The sequence below is a fragment of the Chaetodon trifascialis genome, chromosome 3 (assembly GCF_039877785.1).
Source record: "Chaetodon trifascialis isolate fChaTrf1 chromosome 3, fChaTrf1.hap1, whole genome shotgun sequence".
NCBI classification, from domain to species: domain Eukaryota; kingdom Metazoa; phylum Chordata; class Actinopteri; order Chaetodontiformes; family Chaetodontidae; genus Chaetodon; species Chaetodon trifascialis.
In genome coordinates, this window is record NC_092058.1 from 6,093,633 (window position 1) to 6,113,866 (window position 20,234).

Below are 20,234 nucleotides of genomic sequence, written 5' to 3' on the forward strand. Positions count from 1 at the left end.
GGCCGAAGGGGCCAAAGCCATTTCCTACAGAAAATAAAGTTCTAAAGCAGCGTAGCATGAACAACACGCACAGGTCACCTCGGGGAGCTCAGCCCACTGCTGGCTGTGTGCCGCTCTGCGCGCCCCGGTCCACACGGTGGGAGCTGGAGAGGGCTACTGGGCGAACTCGTTAGGCACCGGAGATAAACCTTATCGCAAGTCTGCTGAGTGAGAACAGCGGGGGCAGACTGAGTCCTCTCAATTTATCTCTTTCACTTTCTCCCTCTCTCCCTCTCTCCCTCTCTCCCTCTCTCTCTCTCTCTCTCCCCCTCTCTTTCTCAATCACACACACACACACACATACGCAGCAAATCAGGTGCTATCTTGGTTAATAGACAAACCACATTCTGATGGTCCGTGTTATTTAAAGAGTCGGTGCACGCTCTGTTTCGGTGCCCTCTCTGCCATTTTGAAAGATGAAACAGAGCAGATTTGGCAGTTGGCCCAATGGGAGGGTGTGGGGTAGTCGGGTTAAGGGATTAATAGGAGACACTATAGCAGAAAGGGTAACAGCTGAACCACATTTCTATACAGTACAATCGGCTGTCAAAGGGAACCATTAACACCATTTTCTGCTCAAGTGGCGTGTTGGTGGCCGATGTCGATCTTAATGGCATTGATGCCTTTAATTATTTCAGATAAATCGATGAAATATCAGCTCAGAGTCTTTGACTGTTGTTTATAGTCGTCTTCTTCAGTGCACTGATGTGATGCTAGCTGGCGCAGCAGGTAGTGTGCGTGCCTCACAGCAATAAGGTCGCCGGTTCGATCCCCGGGTCGGGCAGGGCCTTTCTGTTTGAAGTTTGCGTGTTCTTCCCGTGCATGCGTGGGTTCTCTCCGGGCACTCCGGCTTCCTCCCACAGACCAAAAACATGCTCTTTAGGCTAATTGGTGACTCTAAATTGTCCTTAGGTGTGAGTGAGCGTGAATGGTTGTGTGTCTGTGTGTGTTGTCCTGCATTCGACTGGCGACCGGTCCAGGGTGTACCCCGCCTCTCGCCCGTTGACAGCTGGGATAGACTCCAGCCCCCCGCAACCCCGAAATGGGATAGTCGGGTATAGACAATGGATGGATGGACAAATACGTTGTCCACTAATAGTGATCATGGAGGAAAAATGCTAAACTAAAGCTAAAGCTTTCCTGCTTTATGTAATGCAAACTGAAGAGTTTTGGGTTACAGGTTGGACAAAATAAGCAATTTGAAGATGTCGCCTCAGGCTCTGATCATCTGCGATGGACACTTTATAGACTGAATATTACTCAACAATAAAAACAATAGTTAGCTGCAGACTTCAGTGAACACTTGGCCTTTCGTGTTGACCATCAGCTGACACTCCCAGATGCAGTGAGAAACGTACTTTTTTGCAGTCATAGCTTTAACAGAGGCCTTTTGTTCGCGTGGATTGTGACTCTCGACGCTACAGTTGTGTGTTGTCTAGAACTTAACCAAGCTGGACAACCACTGTTCCTCTCATCTCCCTGTTCGACTGTATGAACAGAGGTTCAGCTCTTTCCTTCAGTTCCGTCCAGCAGGCTGTGTTAGTCTGAAGCCTGGAAACTAATAATGGATGCATTTATGAAACCCAATAATCTGACAGCTCAGCAAGCTGTAAAACAACATTTGATGGCGTCACATAGTGCATTGGGAGCTGAATGGCTTAAATTATCTGCCTGTCTCTATCTAGGACACATGTTTTCCTCTGCTCTGTTTTCCTGTATGTGTTCATTCAGCAGAGCTCTGAAGTAGACCAACGCCTGGTTCTTGTCCTCATCTAAACATTCACAAAGAGGTGCATGCGCATACCATGTATGCAGTATTTTACGGTGAGGGGACAGGAATCCCGAGGCCCCGTAATGATTCACAAATGCCTCATATCTCCTCCAGTAGGAAAGCACCTCTTCCTCTGCAACTCTAAAAGGTTCTTAAAGATCCGAGGCTACAAAGACTTTCGAAATAGTAAAGGGACATGTTTCCAGACTCCGTTTATGAGGCATTAGGCTAGGACAGGGTTGAGGAAGGCTGCTATGCCAGAGCTCTCATAATACCTTGGGGGATTTCATCATGTATGCTTTGAAGTGCGGAATGACAAACTGGAAAAGGGTTTGGGCTGCATCAGGGTTAGCTTCCTTTCTCTTTCTCTGAGAGGATTAGCTTCTGTGTCTCAGCTCAGAAAACCGCAAAGCCTGGCCACATCTCAGCCCTAATACACCCCACAAGTTTACATAGATCACACAGATCATAATTATTTATTTATGTACTTGCGTATGCCTTTTTCCTTTTTGGAGGAGGCGTGATTCGATCTTGAAATCCATTAAACATGTTACAGGTCATTTTCTGTCTTTGTCATCTGGTGAAATCGCACTGTACCTTGTCGCTGGGGTCAGTGCTTGTTTACCGGACTGGCTGGTGCTTTTGAGGTCATGCTGTGCATTTCCCTCTCATTCGCTGTGTCATCCATCTTCCCTGCTGATGGAGTGATAAGAGAGCAGCACTGTGCATTCAGCTGGCCACATGAAAGTGACTGCATGTACAGAAAATTAGCTTGTTGAGCGCCTTCCCTGGCAACAGCGTACACGCTGTGTTGATGGCGACGCTCGTAGCATTGTCTGGTAAATGACTGATTTACGAACGTAATGACTCAAAGCTCTTACAGCCAAGATGAAGGAAAGGGCTCAGTGTGCTGTGTGTGTGTGCACGTGTGTGTGTGCGTGCGTGTGTGCATGTGGCACGGCACAGATGAGATTCTATGTTATGAAATATGGATTAAAAACAGACAGGACAGTGTGAAAAAGGGGAATTTCCTCGCCTCCCTGATGATTTATTACCCCCCAGTATGTTTTTTTATTCTAATTCTTTGAGGTGAAGTCTTCCAGTTGACACCTTACACAATGCCCCCCCCCCCCCCTTTTCTTGAAGGTCGTTTGCTGCCTTTCAGAGCAGCAGATATCAGCCACCACCTCTCCGATTTGTCGAGAATAGATGCCACAGCATGGATTAAAAGCTCGTTCTAACCAGAGATCCAGCGGGGCGTAGCAGCTCCCTTCCTAACTCTGCAGTAATATCCTTCTGGCAAACAGAAAAACACAAACAGTGGGATGCGCATGTGCTTGAGACTGTTTGAGCGAGCGCACCGTTCTCTCTCAGACCTGACCCTCGTCAAGATCCTTTTTCTTTGCTTGTTACACATTTTGTATAATCTGCAGTATGCAGGCTTTTCTGTGACTGTCAGGGTCAAATGAATCACCAACAATGCTGACTGTGCTGTGATCTGTTTCTCTACTTGGCTTCGTCGTCATTTCCAGAAATGATGCTCAAATCTTTTGCCAGTATGCCATCAGTGGCTACCCACCAGCTTTTTAATTCAGGGGACGTGTTTTCCACTTTGCCTGGATTTAAACCTACAAAGCAACGAGTGCATGAACAGAACATGACTTTCAGCATGATGGTTGGTATTTTGGGTTTTGGAGACTACATTTTATAGCAATAAATGCTCACCAGATATGAAGCATCATGCTGGCGTTTTCATGCTGAAGACATCAGCATCATCAGCACCACTACCAAAACCAACAGGTGCTGTCTGCAGTATTGGATTCACAGATGCTAACATATTGCTATATTCTGTAAACCTGCTGCTGACGCTCCACTCTGCAGAGGTGTATTTACTGTGGAACTCAGTATAGCATATCTCCTGATCAATTTTTATTTGATGAAATGTGTTTTTTGCAATGCACTCAGCGTTACTCTCAGAGAAATACAACCTTACGGAGCCATTCTCAGAAGCATTTAAAAGACGCTTTTAAGACAGCACCACCGTTCTCTCAGCAAAAACAGCAGACCACTGCTGTTCATCCTCTGGGTTCAGAGGGGGCAGACAAGCTTTTGGCATGCAGAATATGAGAATGCAGGAGGAAGTGTCAATCTAATTTCTCTGTGTGAAGCTGGATCACAGCAGACCTGTCCCTGGAACTGATACGACTTGGCCCCTCTGGTCAGCGCAGCTCGGCTCAGGAAAACCCAACTCCAGACACACCAAACTTGTCACTGTCACAGATACAGGGGACAGTGACAGCACACAAGCTCTGACTGCTTAACACTCCCGATCAAAGAGGACCTCTCGCTGAGGTCAGGGCAGAAGTCAAACTTTGGCATTCTCAGGGAACAACTCTGCCGGAGTTGTGACAGTTTCCAACATCTTAGCTAATGTACCAGCAGTGTACAGAGGTCAGGCTTTCTTCTTTGTAGATCTGGATCTACTCTGTGAGGGCAAAGTAGCATCAGCAGTCAAGTTTATTGAACTCTGGTAATGGTTAGAAGGTACTTTCGAGCTGAAAGGAGCGGCTGGCAGCTGTGAGACCTCCCTCTGCAATCAGTTTAAGTTCTTTGTCAGCAGCAAACAATGATACAAGAACCGCATTCATAAGCACCTGTGAAATGAATGTGAAGACTAGAAGATTCACGCAAAGATGCTTATTAGACATGTTTTTCTTATATAGTAGACGATGTTGCTGGCAACATGAGAGCATAGAGCGGTTATATTATGAATGGCTGCCATGCTTGCCAGCCTTTTCTCCCTGCCACTCATTGGCCTGGACAACAATACGGGCTGTGCAGGCAGCACAGTAGGCAGCAAAGTTGCTGCTGTGTTTGTGTGTGTGTTTGTATTGAAATGAAGAGAGGTGATATAAATAGTGCAAATACCCAAGAAGCTGCGTTAGCATCAGCATGCTAATATAGTCATGTCATATTACATCCTGTGTACCAAAGCTTTTAAATTAATTTACTAAAAATGTGGGATTTTTAATTTGCTGCTGTAATGAAGGGATCAGGGTGGTTTTATAACTGCTGAGTCAGGTTTTCACAGGCTGCACTAATGAGATTCATTCACTGGGTGTAAGTTCAGTTTTCGTAGGATGATTTACATGGTAATTACATAGTAGTTACATGCTTTGCGCCGCTCACTCTTTCCTTTTCCCCTCATTACGCTCCTTGCCTGCAGAGGGCAGGGCATTGCCTGTGTAACAGAGGAGACACACCCACCGCTTGACAGCGAGGTCATTTGCGTAGGGCCTGAGCTGTTGCTGTGACAGTTAACATACTAATTACAGGGAATCATAGACACTCTAGCAATGCCTCAGAGTAGAGTCCCCTCTTCTCTGGCCCTGGGTTTCTGCTCACTCTGTACTTGTCAAGATAGCATGCAGGAACAAATTATGTACCCAGAAGGGAAATCCTGCAGATCTGCTAAATGTGCTAATTCGGTCACATTCTTCCTCTGTGATTATACATCAATGTGGAGAGGACGATAGGCAAAAACTGCATCAATTCAAAAGGAAACGGAAGAAAGCCCTCTCTCCTCTTTGATTTCCTATTGTGCCAAAGCAGTGCTGTCTGTTGCAGTGATATGTTCTCCCCTTATTCTCTGTTCTGCTAATTAGTCTTCCTGTTACTTGCTTTCAAGACACGAACAACTACCACTCTGAATGCTGCTTAATTTATTGTTGTTGGCCGGTGTTAAGAGATTTAAGGACAGGTTGTCTTTACCTTCTGCTCTCTTCTAAAGTAGCCACAAATGTGAACTTTTTTTTTGGTTTATAAAGTGTTTTCACACTATTTAATTGCTGTTTGTTGAGGCTAATGAGCTGACTTCATTTTTCGGTTTTTGGTTCTGTTATGAAATGGCAACTCTTCGGTTGTTCAGTACAAGAAAATCATGGCTAAAAAATAAAACATTTGTTTTAAAATGTCAAAATGCAGGCTTGAAACAAAGGGCCTTAAGTGTGCTGGTATAACAACCAGATTAGTATTTGTGAAACAGTTGTGATTCGTGCTTGTCTCATGTTATGCCAAACAGGCCACCATAGAATTAGGATCCAAGGATTGTAAGGGGTAGATTCAAATTTGGGTGGTGCTCCTTGATGTGCAGAGCTTCCTTGGCAAAACTAGCTGCAACCGCCACATGGCGAGGACCGAGCTGGCACCAGAGCTCCCTTTGTTCTGCGCTTCCTGCCATCTGATATTAAGGATTATAGAAAGCCTTGTCCACTCTTGTGCCCAGGGTTTCATCTAGGACCCCATGTTGACAAACAGTTGTGTCAGATTCTGTCTTTGAGGTGTGAAAAGATCGCTCATCCAAAGCTTGCCTGGGCCCTGTGCGGGTGTCTCCTGTCTCTGGCAAAAGGGAAGTGAAGATGGAGGAAGTGATTGACTACATAGAGAAGTTTTGGCCCCTAGTCCTCCTTTGAACCCATTAATGCAGGGGCAGTACACTGCTTTCATCCAGAGCTGGAACTGCCATGGCCGCAGGAGTCAGCGGTGTGTGCATGCGTGCGTGCGTGCGTGCGTGCGTGCGTGTGTGTGTGTGTGTGTGTGTGTGTGTGTGTGTGTGTGTGTGTGTGTGTGTGTGTGTGTGTGAAGAGGGGGCATAGCGACACAGCGAATTTGCATCACATTTGTTGGGCGTGTTGCAATCGTTCAGCTAGGAGCGGTGAAGGACACGAGGAGGAAAATCTCAGTCGAGTCATGAATATGAGTTTGTGATGTCCTACCAATGTCAGGCTGTGGCTCTGAGCAGTGATATGCAAAACCACTCTCCAACTTCATTCCACTTATTGCTGATATGATCTGTGGCATAGCCAGGGGAGACAGGGAATCGTTACTGTACAGACAGTGGTTATTAAATTGAGGGAAATGTCCTGAGCCGGTTTTAATAATAAGCTGATAGTCATATGGTTTTGCCGCGAGCCCTAAACACCTCTAAAGGACCTGACACAGGCCCATCAAGAGTTAAACATCAGACTGTCTACTCAGCTCTCTCGTGCAGATGGTTTAATCTTATTGTCTTGAAATGACTTTGAATATTCTGAACGTAACGCAGGCCTGCAAGCACAGCAGGTGGTTGGCCCTTTGATCTCTGCTTGTAGATGCTGGTGGAATTTAAATCGCAGGGTGACATCCAGCTCATGAAATCATAACATGAACAGCAAGTTTCAACTTTGATCCTGTTGTCCTTTTGTATTAGATTCATTAGAGACTATGATGCATTGGAAAACAGATAATGAGCAAACAACACTTTGCTGTCCCGGTGCGGTTGTGTCATGAGTGTGCATGTCCACGAGCGATGTGTGTATAAGGGCTTATGCAGCATAATAAACAGTGTGCTGTGTATACATGCTGTCGCCAGCTTCAGGATGGGTTTTGAAGATTGGCTGCATTGCTTCATACAGACAGGTGTTTCTGTTATTTAGCTTACTCCTGATGATGTAAATGGGATGGAAACAATAATATTAACACCTGTCAGTATAGCACGATACAGTTCAACAGCATCGCAGCCTGCAGCCTCCAGAGTTCAACAAAGACAGTGAAGGTACTGCAGGACTTACTACAGGGCAGTTGTGTTAAATTGAATTGCTTTAAGTTTTAGTGAGTAAACTGAGTGTTTATATCTTGAGTGTGTGCTACATGAATAATTAAGTTTGAATTCTAAAATATATGAAACGCCTTCAAGTTTTGATCTGGGTCTATTTTCTTGTATCTTTGTAGCTGTCATTGTGTCCAACATCACTGCCTATTTATTACCTGAAGTGCATCATTTAGTTGAGTGCCCAGTTTGCCCAAAGTGTAAAATGCGTACATTGTATGTACCTCAGAAAGTCTGACGGTGTTACAAAACAATGTGTTGTTGTCCCTAATGTTCTCTACGTTTTGCTAAAATGTCAGAAATGACCTTCATGCGCACTACACCTGTCAGTCATACTGCAAAATAATGATGATGCAAGTGTGTGAAATCCTGATTTATTTCTTACTGTCGAGCTGTGGCCCCCAACCTTTTTGGCGTGTGAACCCTTGAAATTTTCAGACTGGCAAGACTCTGGTCAGGAGCAGCCTCTAGCTATTGAAGCATAGCCTGCAATTAAGGTCTCATTTTAGGGCACTTAGCTTATTTTTCAGAGCGAGGTGTATTGACCCTGTAATCCTGGTAATTTGAGTCAGAAAATTGTAGCATGCTTTCACCCTATGCAGATGACATGTTGTGTCTCTAGTGGCCCTCCGCCTCCTCTTTAACACTGGTCAGTCATCCTAATTGAACATTTGCTAAACGTCACCTTTTTCCTTTCTTCTTTTGAGATCTCACTGGCTGTTTTTCAGTTTTTCCGCAGACCTTTTGTGGTTTTGTGGCCCAGTTTATACCGTAAATATAAATGACCTTTTCATATAGTATTTCTAGGTCAGGTGATAAAAAACTGTACAAACTCAAGGGAAAAAATGGGACCGATCCTATGTTCTTCCTTCTGTGTTGACTGTTGTCCAGATGTTCAGCGGCTTGAGTATATTAGCCATTAGAAGGGAATTTTGCTGCGAGGTCAGAAGTGTGAGATGTGAGTGAATCAGCTGCAGAACATAAGTCTGTAGCATAGCATTGCAAACATAGCTGTTAGAGTTCCACAGCATGCTGACATAAAAGGTCGAATCAACACCAAACACGGTTAACAAACTCAGCGTCCTTTTCATTTTAGCAATGAAGAACCGCCACCCTTCATCAGAGCTTGCCTTCTTGATAACCTGAGCAACAACTCTGCAAAATCTCTCATGTTAGTACCTTGTTTAGTGTGCATTACCTGTAGCAGTGCACTGGATGTAAGTAATTTCAGATTGACTGGCAATTCACTGTGGCTGTCCTGCCTGTAGCCTTAGGCAGAGGGGTTGCAGTGGGGAGGGAGCGCCAACACCAGTCAATTACCAGTTAATAAACAGTGGAAGTTTTCTATTAGTGCTTGTTAGTGCGTGTAAAAGATTGTTGGTATGTGGAATTGGGGGAAGGCACTGTGACTATGGAATGAGAAAAAAAAAAAAGCAGCCATATTTTCCGTCCCTGGTTCTCATATACATCGCACAGTTCTCTGTGCGCATGCTGTTTATGGAGATAATATTTGTTATTTGATTTTCAGCAGGCTATACAGTGCAATATATAGTATTTGCAAGCTCATTTTTTTCTTTTGAACAGTCCAGAAGTGTGTGCTCAGGAGTTTCACTTAATGCAGTTTTTCATAAGTGGCTATAGAGCATCCTTCCAATAAAGAGAATCCATTACATAAGCATGGAGGAAGCCAGACAATGCGATGCTGCCTGCACCGCGGCCTGTCATCGACATTACGGGCCCCTGGTGGATATGAGGCATGGGCCCTGCTTGAATAGCAGTTGTCACAAATCTGATATGTGGTAAATCCCTCCATATATCTGAGGGCAGATTTCACAGTGCTTACAGAGGAATATGGCTCTAAGGAAAAACAGTGCACCTGAGCAGCCTTGGGAAGTGAAACACCACTAATTGGATTTGGGGAAGTCATCCTTTCGAAGGGGACACCTCTCTGACAGTCTGACAGCCGAGAGCATGAATCCTTAAAACTTTTTCCTGTCATATTAGGCCACTACCAACAACCACACTGCTTACATCTGTTGACGTACAGAGCCAAGACAGTGTGTAACCAGGTGAAAAATGTCTCAATAAATAGTCCCATCCATTCTGCAGGAATGGCTGTAATTACACACATTTTACATTTATCTCCCCGAAAAGCAATGGATGCTCCTCTGCTAACCATTGCCACCTGGAACCGGCATATGGGCTGGCGCCCTCTTGGGATAATGGGTGGGGCGGACTCTGTGATGACCATTGGGTCATCGGTAACCAGCAGCTGGGAGGCCGCCCTCTCATCCCATCAACAAATCTCGCTTTAATTAGCTCACCTGCCCGTTTCCTCCCTTTTCCTCCCCGCGCTCCCCAAAGCCCTCCCGTCAGATCTCCCTCAGCCGGCTTGCAGACTCACCTTCGTCTCTCATCCTGCCTCCACACCTGGGAACAGCTTCGGCCTCTCAGCTCGATACCTACAGCTCCACAGACGCGCGCATGCAAACTGTGCTATAAAGCAGACTGACAATTGACTTGGAGAAAGCTTGGATCTCATTGATTTTTAAATGGTGCCTCACTGATACCTTATTAGCATTGGGATCACCACTGATATGGTCATCGCTGAAGACCCACATGTCCTTTGTGCCTGTCGATATAATTTGCACATTCACAAGTGGAAATGATCTCACAGGCTTTGTTATTACACTCACCCGGCCTCTTTCCATTGGCTCTTTAAAGAGACTCAATAAGTGGCCCTGTGGTTTACTGTATTGATCATAGTCACTGTTTGCACTTAAATGGGAGCACACTCCATCCTGGCCATGCTATCCTCGTGTCCTTTCAGCCTTGTGAGCCATTCTCTTACAAAATGTTGTTTCACTCCAAACTGAGAATATGTTTCATGCTAATTATTGTACGATTGTGTGGATTTAGATAATAAGCGAATTCACTATAAGGGAAGTGCTGTTTAGCATTTTTGCGCGTAATCGGATGTCATTAGCAAATAACTGATTATTTGTAAAATATCCCAAAATGAGATTTCCTCTTTATACCCGCAATCAATTTACAGACGTAGGCGTCAATTTTTGAAAGTGGTTGGTGTCTCATTATGGAGCAAGTCTCTCCATTTACACATCAGCTCTTTATCTGAGTGATCCCAGTGCAGGTTCCTGCCTTTGAATACACTGTGAAGCCACTGTTCTGATAGAGTGGATGGATCCCGCTAGCATTGCCAGTCCGACTCTGGAGAGCGCTAACATACAAAGCAATCTAGGCCTGGGAAGATTGGCCTACGATGCGTGCCAGTCTCAGGTGACTGATAAAATCCAACCACCATCGAACTGCCGGCCTGTCTGTTATAGTGCTCCGGTCCCTCTGGTCCACCGCCACTCTCTCTCTCTCAACCACAGGGCTTCCATATGGACACCTATTATGGCTGCCGCTTAATTACCTATCAAAAAACATTTCAGTGCACTTGACGGAGGGCTGGCAGAAGGGGAGAGGCAGAAAAAAAGACAGGAAAAAGGACTGGTGTTAAAAAAAAGAGAGTGAAAGATGGGAAAGAGAAATGGGAAAGTAGGACTGAGAGATTGATAGAGAGGACGAGCCGTGAATCTGTGTGGTGAATTTGAATGGATGGAGACGTGGGGGGGTGGAGGAATAGCTGCAGTGCAGTGCAGATGGGAAAGCAGTGATCTGGCCGCGATCCTGTTTTTTGTTTCATGTTTACAAACACACGCAACAAGAGAGAAGAGGGGGAGGGTCCCGGCCAGGGGAGGCTATAAATTACAAGTGATTGATGCTCGCCGCCGTGGAGGACGACAGTTAAAGACATGCGGTACTCATCGCTGACCCTCTCTTCACTCCCTCCTCCCCATCTCAAACCCACCAGCTCACCCACTCCGCACACCGCCGCCACCCTAACAACACACAATTAGCTGCTCTGTCTGCCACATGGCCCACCCTTAGCGGTTATACACCAAAATAATAATCATTTCCTACCAGACAGACTGCTGGTTAGAAGAGCAGCTTTCACCACAGGGGGGTTGATGCATTAGCCACAGGCTCTGTGCTGTAAATGTCAACCTCCATCAGTCCGTTTCAGGCAAACAATTCTGCTATATGTCCAAGGAATATCGATTTCTTTTCCCTTTTTCTAAGATATTGGCTCTTTTTATTGATAATAAAAAGTCGGACAACCTCCTCGGTTCAGGACTTCAATCTTCTGGACCCTTGAAAGCCGACAGCATGGTTACTAAAATAAGTAGAACTCAAGGTAACTTCATTATCTTAAACATATAATGATATGAAATTAAGAATTGCGTACAGAAAGCTAAAACTAGGCCAGAACCTTAGTGTTTGCCTCCAATAATAGCTGTCATTTGATCCTGGCATTAGTAGTAGAATGTAACACCTGCAGGCTATTGCTTTTTTCAATGCAGCGTTTTCACGTCTGTCAAAACAGGAACTTGTTATCAGCTCACAACAAATGATATGAAATTGTAAGACGAGTCCTCAGTTATTTAGGAAATTCTGTAAATAAATGATACATGTATTGTATGTATTCGACGACAGCTCGTAGCGTGGGTGGAACGCCATCAGCCCCCACGCAGCATGACAAAGGTCTTGCAGATGGCAGAGGTGAAGCACTTTGTTGTTAGCGGGAGTTTTGGTTTCACATGTATCCTCGTGAAAAGTGACCAGCTAGTACCGCAAGGTATTATTTACGACTGCATCAAAAGAGCAAAATCAAAAAATAATGTTGCTGCATCGATCCGTGATACATATGAAATCAATGTTCGTTTTGTTTCCTGTAGCTCGAAGCTGCCCTCCACAATCCTGTCCACTGTGCGGTGTTGGGCTTCTCTGCAGCGAGCACCTCCTTACCTCAAGGCTACCTCTGGGTGAGTAGTGTGTCGCTTACACACACACATGCGCATGCTTGTGTATATACACACCCACCGCCCATCGCTCTGCCTCCTGAACCACAGACACCCCCCCCCCCACCCCCACCGTCGGGGGGGTGGGGAGCAAGTCACCCGTGGGTCAGTTGGTGTTATGACGTGCTTTGACTGGTCATTAGACTCAGAAAGTGCTATATAACTGCTATATATGCAACCCATTTACCATTTACCTACACACTCAATTGAATGCCAAATAACTAAAACCAATGATAAGGCAAAATAATGCACATTTCACACTTGCTGATGATTTTAGCACAATTACCATGGCTGTTTAAATGTCCTTCTATATTCTGCTCTCATCCATTAAAAACAAAAAAACTAAGAACGGGACATGCACCATTTCTCTCGGTAAAACGCCGCCAGGAAACTGTGAATTAATCCAGCATAAAGGCTGGTGGAAGGTAGCTGCTGTAGAGTGCTTTAAGGTGACTGGGGCCAGTTGTGCTACCACATCACAATCCCTGGACTTCAGAGACAAAACAACAGATGCAAAGATACTATTAATCTTTATGTTTCCACGCTCCTTTCTGGAGACGGTGTGTAATTTATCAGCTAATCCTATTTCTACCTAAAAGGTGGCCGAGTCAAGTGTCGGCCCTCCAAGACACAGGATGCAGCTCAGTCTCTCAGAGTTAATTGTATGGGGAGGACTGGATGCTCACTCAGATGGGGAAATTAAGATATTATGGAGGTGGCCTTTAGGGCTCTGTGGTATCAGTGTGTGAAGGGGCATTGGCCGCTCTGACCCTCATTTTCTCCCCAGGCTTCGGCCTCCCACGCCATGCGGAGGGATAAAGGTAGCGTGTCCACATGCTGTGTCTTTCACTGGTAGAGAATGCGTCCATTATAGTTAGCGAACGCCACATTTTCATTAATTTTAATTAAATTTAAATTTACGCCCACATTCGTTTGTACGGAATAAGCCCTTAACTGCTTCAGAGGTTGCCTGTAGTGATAAAGTTCATTCTTTTTTAAAGTCATGTCTCATGTCTGTCAAATCAAGTGTCAAGTCCAATCCCACAGTTCTTTGCAAATCCATATGAAATCACAAGTCTTCAATATAAATTGCAAATTAAGAGTCAAGTCCTTCAGGGAAAAGTGACTGAATGTAACCTGTTAAGCTGCACCTGCTCCTGCTGCTGCTGCCCCATTATTCCATTCATATGCTCATTTTTGTTTCAGCTACTGTTTTATTTTGATGTCCTTCTATAGTTTGACACCATGCTTTCAGTTTCGCTGGTCGACCTTTTCAGACATGATGTTTTTTGCACTTTTTTTCCGGCCATTTAAGTACCGTGGCATTTGAAAATGTTCCTTTCCTTTCAATTAAATAGGACTAATAGTCAAATAAATCACCTGTGTGACCATAAGGCTGGCCTACTCAATCTTTACTGTTCGGGGATTTTACCAGATCAAAGCTCAACAACTCAAATCTTCAGGGAGTCGAGTCGAAGTTGAATTTCAGGTAACATTTTTGTGACATTCCCAGCTTGAGTCCAAGTTGTCTTGTCATGGCAGCAATTTTCGAGAAGTAGGTTTTCGTTCAAAAGAAACAAGAGTCTGGATCTGAATCTTCAGCGTTTGCTTCTTTACTTTGTTTGTAGATGGTGCTCCCTCAGTGGACTCTCAGCTGATCATCACACGCACTTCTTTGATACTGCAAAAAGTCTTGTTCAGAAATCGAAGTTAAGGTATCGGGACTGTAACGCAGCCCTCGCTCTGTGGTGTTTTCACATCTTTTCTGATACCAGAAAATAGAAAATGAAAGAAGAGGGAGCCGAGCCGAGCCGAGCCGAGCCGAGCCGAGTCTAGTCGTACCACACGGTGGAAAAGGCCTTTTAGGTTTCACTGAGATGGAGCGTTGCTCAGTAAACAGTAAACATTCAGCTCTTGACTGAATTATAATTACAATTCTGGATTTGGATGCAGTCACAGTTAATATTCTCCACTTTTATATTCATATAACATATAACTCACCATATTATTGCTGCATTGACACAAAACAGAGAGAAAAGAGAGACGAGTGATAATCGAAACAGACTGTGCTCATTGCAAGTAACTGTAAAAACAAGTATTTAAGAGCAAAAAAACAAAATCAGCAAGCTTCAAAGTTTAGCAGCTAGTCACTCGATCAGCTGTTAACAATACTAATGAAGGGCTGAATATATGTGGGTTAGCCTCTGCAGTGGACGGCTCGATGACGTCCGTTGAGCAGCACTTGGTCCGTGAATGTTTTTCCATACATTTTTTGACGTAAAGCAAAGCTGAGGTCTGAAAACGCTCGTTCATTTTTACCGTCACAGTGTTCGTCTGTATATAAGCTCAGCAGGAAAAGTTTAGTGTCTAGTCAGAGTACTTCTGTTATAACCTTCTAGATTATACCTGAAAATTTTGTTCCTCTGGTTTCCGTACATCTTGTGCGTATGTCTGGTATGTTTTAGTGACATCCATTTAATTCCACCGGCGCCACATATGTCCGCATTACAGAGTAGATTTTTTTGAATGAGCTGCAGTGCACTTATTTCATTTCAATAACTGGCAAATATCTGCCTTCAGAGACCCAAGGACTGTGGCTCCTTTATGTGTGAATGCTATCTGTAATAAAGTCTCAAATGACATCAAGCTCGGAGGTCTTTCACTCAAGGGTTGAAATTTTCAGCAGAAAACTCTCGCTGTGAATGGAATTGGAATCTCCAGAGTGAATTTACTTAGCAGTACATTTCTCCTTACTCAGACGTTCTGGTAACCAACCTTGTAAACAGGACAAGCAGCTCCATGAGCATTAGGCACATCTGACCTTCTTCCAGCACAGTCGATGTATCATACTGTACAGGACAACATGTAACCAAAGCAAAAGGAAACTGGTATCCACTGAAAAATAACAGTGGAGGCCTGCGGACCCAGCAAGAATAATTAGTGACTGAGCGTTCCCGCCCCCAGATGGTTCTACCTCCCTGGCAGGCTTGTCAAATAAGGGATGACACTAATCATGTTAAAGTGAGATGGGCCATGGGGATTTCTGTGTGCTTTGATCAGGGTAATGACATTGTGTCTAATCAGCCTGATACTCCAGTGTTTCCCTGTTGGCCTTCACCTTCTTTGTCCCACTTTACCCAACACACCCTGCTCCTAACTCTGCCGTAACGTGCCTGCTCTTATTCGGGAAGTTGGGATTCATCGTGTCGACGGTGGGAAACTTGAAATGCATCCGTTTCAGAGCACATCAACAATCTGGTGACCCATGGTTTTGGCTTCTTAATTTGGAGAATACAATTAAGCAGAGTGTGCTATCATGACCATTCTCCCACGCTTCCTCACAGCATCCAGAGCAATCTAATTAATGCTGGCAGAGCATTTACTGTTTGGGAAGTTTTTGTTTCTCCCAAGCTGAGAGGAGGAATCTGTCCAGGGCTCGACTCCAGATATCTATTTCTCTAAATAAGTAGTGACGACTTTGTCAGGACACAGTATTTGCACTGGATATTGGGCGAGGAGAGCGAGGGGGGTGGGGGTAGAACCGTACAGAGGAAGAGGAAGTGTTCATTGACAGAGATAGTGGTGATGGTGGTGTGAGGAGGGGCTTGGAAGGTACAGATGGATGCGTAAATGTATAAATTGTGAAGGAGCCTGGGCGAGGGGGGGGGCCTTGCCTCTGGTCCTGGTTACACAGAGTCACTTGAAGTCGTGTTTTTTTTCGGGCTCCTCGCTGCAAGATAAGTCCTCCTTGTCTTTTTTTCACCCTGTGCAACAGACCATTATTTGTTCTGGCTCATTCTCAAGAGCCCACAGGATCGCTCCTGTCCAGATTCTGCACGCTGATACAAATCAAACAAATGATTGCATGCAAATAAGGGTGAGTGTGGAGGAGAAGAGCTAAAGACTATATTTAGCTCATGTCACATTCACACGATGTGATTCATACAGAGAATAAATCTTCTGTGTCGAGCAGCAAGCAGCCCTGCTTCTCTTCCAAGAACGACATTGTATTTCGTCCGGACATCCAGCTAGGCCTCACGCAGGAGTAATGAATGAAATTGCATTGAAAACCCACAGCGACACTTTAATTGTTTGGGAATGGGAGCAGTGCCACCTTAATTGGAGTTGCAGCAGAGATAGGTTGGAGGGCTCCTGCTGTCTTCGTTTTCTCAGCATTGGCACCGACAGGCTTGCACAAAGGCCAATATGAATGTGGTACATAGGAAATGAAGACGCTCAGCCTGTGGGGTGTGATTCGCCTTGGAAGCTCGTTATGATTGCTGGACCTTTTCTGATAACATCTGATCTTGCTTTCTTGTTTGTTAGGCAGGGTTTTTTTTGTGCTCGCTTCAAAAGGGGACGGACGTCTACAGGCGATGAACGGTAGAAACTTCCAAATTGAGCCATCGACAGCTCCCAGCTGTCTGTTTGTGTGCTTGTGTTTACCTCTTGAATAGGACTGAGAGCAGAGCCTAAGTCTGCCAGTGTGACCTTGGACATGTTAATATCAGATGTCAGTTTAATGAATTGAAAATTATTTTATTTTTATCATGAACTGACTCCAGCAACAGATCAGTCACTTGATCTTGTTAACTCCTAAAAAAACCCCCTCATTGTTAAGCAACTCATAACCTTTGAGCGACTCACGAAAGCCCCTCTGCTCCTGGGTGATGAAAAGACCGCAGAGTTTTAAGAATTGTTTGATGTGCTGGAGATGACATTGTGAATCCGTTACATAATGCGTTTAAAATTCTAAGTGATATTCAAAAACAGCGAGCGAGGAGCTACAAACGACAAGGTCTGAAAGGATAATTGATTTGAACTTTTCTGAAATCTAAATTGCTGACAGGTAGAGACTGTTTAACCAATGACATGTCATCCTCTGGCCTCCACCATTTGATTAAGCCGGTGAAGACATTGCAAGCGATTTCAGGGCAACTGGCCTCGTTTGCTCTCTGCTCAGCAGAATAGTTTATTACCCTTGGCATTGTGATCCAGTCCGTTGGTACAGCTTAACATGGGGTCTCGACCTTTTTCAACCATGTTTTTTTTTTTTCGCCCTACAGGTGGCTGGTGGAGGCGAAGCTTCCCACGGGCAGGTAGAGATATTTTCTCTCAACAGGCCCTTGCCAAGGGCCGTAAAGAGCCTGCAGGTCGGCTCTGCTGTCCGATGTCTGGAATATGTGCCGGAACCTTCTCCCAATGAGGAAGCGGAGGCCGGCGTTCACAAGGCGCCCTCGGGGATCGGCGCCAACATTTGTGTTGGATCGGACGATGGGCGGTGAGAGACTGATACCAGAAAAAACAACAGAGAAAAATAGAGAAACAAGCTTTTGTGTTGATATCGATAGAGTTAAAATTATTAGATTAGATTTTTTTTTAAAGCACAAATATAAAGGTAAGAACACAAATGCTTGTCTTCTGTTGGGAAATAATATCCGGTATTATCCTTTGTTACGGTCCCTTGAGATTTCCAGCAGTATAGATTTGCTTGTCAATATTTCATCAAAGCAGGAAATCAGAGTTGATGCCCCAACACAGCGTCAATACTGCTACTGCTGCTAAGATCACTGTTTCATTTTCAAATCCAATAAACCTCCTGATCCCCACTGTGTAACAGAGGAGGGGTTTAATCTCACTCTCCTGTCATAGCTACAGTCAACCTTTCGTTTGTGTTTTTATTTTTTTGGATTTCAGATCCACTCATCACGTTACCTTATGTAATATTCATTTATTTATTTTCATTTTGTCGTTACTGTAAGTAGTTAAATCATCAGTTTTTTTATGCTGACTCATTCCTTCGCAGTGTGACCGTCTGTGCAGGGAAAACACAAAAAGCACACATTGAAATAAAAAAAACAATTTCAGCATTTTAACACACTCGAAAGACTGTCAGCGTCCTCTCAGACGGAGAGAAACAAACAGCGATGTGCATTTGTCATTCTGAAGAAGACAATAAGATGCAGCAAAGTTCAGATGGCATTTCAAACATGAGAAAGACAGAGTGGTTGCACATACACAGTGCTTTACTCCAAAGTGCACTGCTAAATCAAACTGCATGAAAACGAGGCGCTCTGTCATTTCAAATGACGCTCATTTATCATGTTGGCTTGTGCTGCTTTTGTTCTTCCAGCGTGCTGGTCTACGGCAGTGTGGACACTGCAGCACAATGCCTATTGACCCTCCATAACCCAGAGGGCTGCCCTGTGCTGTGCCTGAAGCACTCCTCTCGCTTCCTGTTTGCAGGCCTGCGGAACGGGACCATGATGGTTTATGGAAAAAGAAACAGTGGTAAGGTGCCTCCAAGGTTGCTTTGTTTTCAGACTGATGGCATTTGTTTTTGTTGCCTGTCGGTTGCTGTTTTCAGCGTGTGGGAACATAACTGCCGTTGGTGCTTTTTTAAAAAATAAGTTGGTAGAGTCTAGTAAGATACGATGAAGAGTTAATGCAAAACTAATTAAAAATCAACACATTTATAAAGACAGCACATATTTAAAAACATTTTTTTTTCTATCATGCATGTCTTGTAGATTCAGTAAATGAGGCCCATCATTGTGATTGTGTGTGAATTCCAGGGTTTAATATATATGTTAGTTTCCACCAATGCAATACAAACACAATTAGACGAACATGGTGCATTAATTTTACAATAAATTACATTTATAACACTTATGTTGATTATTCGCTGATATGAGGTTATCCAATGTTTCATATCCCTTTTGCTTTTGTAGATGGGAACCTGCGCGTCAGCCACTCTCCTAATGAGACGTGACGTGAAATGGACTGAAAAGTTTTTATTTAACTTCTAATGGCTGCTGTTATTCAACAAAGGATTTTTTCCTACAGTGAAACAATTAGCACAAATGAGTTTTAATGTTTTCATGCATTATAGATTTCTAAAACAGCTCCGTGGTAAACATCCATTGTGTTCAATATTAGAGTTATGTGTCATGTGTGATTAATTAAACCAGATTAAGTGAGCCCGTTTTCAGAATGAGAGCGTTTGTAAAATTCGGTAAAAGCTGGACTTCCTTTCGAACGGCTGCCTTAAAATCACTTTCCCGTCATGCTATATGCTACCCCATCTCTACTGACTCTCACACCCGCTGTTAGTATGAAAATAACACTTCACCATGTGGTAGATGGCATGCCATGTTTAGTCAGGCATTGCACAAGGCCAGAGGGGGCTTAACACCATCTCAGCAGTGGTTTGCAGTCTTCACAGCCAGCGGGAGCACAATAGCTCTATCACCAGGTTCTTCTTACCTGGCCACAGTATGTCAGTGTGTCTGCCTTCCTCCTGTGCTCCTTTCTCCTCCCAAGCAGAAAGGATGATTAATTACACCAAGCTGCTGCATGCCGATTAAATATTACTATTCATGTTTTGTATAAAAAAAAGGACAGGAGAAAAGCTCTGGAGGGTGCTGGGGAATGTTTGCAGATTCGGCACATCTGTTAAAAGATTTATGCCCTTGACTAGCATGCTGCTGTCGAAAAACACGTCGGCAACAGCCAGGAAACGCCAAGACTTCAGTTGAGACTTCTATCAAAAGGCGTAGAAATACACGGAACACACTGTTGCTCGGTGAATAATGTGTCCCAGCTATCCTCACCGAGATATGCACATCAGACATCATTGTCGGCTTACAATGAAAATATTCTGCAGGATGAGGCAGAGAAGTTTGGTTTGCTGCGACAAGTCAGGCCCCCCTCTGTGTTAAAGAGGGAGAAACGGCAGCATGGCTTTGCTTAGCGCAAGGGGGCCGGAGGGACATTTACAAGAGTGAATACTGAAAAGGTGGAAAAATGACCTTTATAACATGCCAAGCAATTAACCTGTGGAAGTCAGAAG

The 20,234-nt window shown here is 44.4% G+C and overlaps 1 protein-coding gene across 2 annotated transcripts in view; it reads left to right on the forward strand.

Moving 5' to 3' along the window:
- arhgef10la (Rho guanine nucleotide exchange factor (GEF) 10-like a) overlaps positions 1 to 20,234 on the forward strand; it is a 108,325-nt gene that overhangs the window by 67,613 nt on the left and 20,478 nt on the right. For both annotated transcript variants that reach the window (XM_070959261.1, XM_070959262.1), the window contains 3 exons: positions 12,260 to 12,346; positions 17,449 to 17,663; positions 18,516 to 18,673. In XM_070959261.1, coding sequence (XP_070815362.1) covers positions 12,260 to 12,346; positions 17,449 to 17,663; positions 18,516 to 18,673 — 460 coding nt within the window. The remainder of the gene's footprint in view (positions 1 to 12,259; positions 12,347 to 17,448; positions 17,664 to 18,515; positions 18,674 to 20,234) is intronic.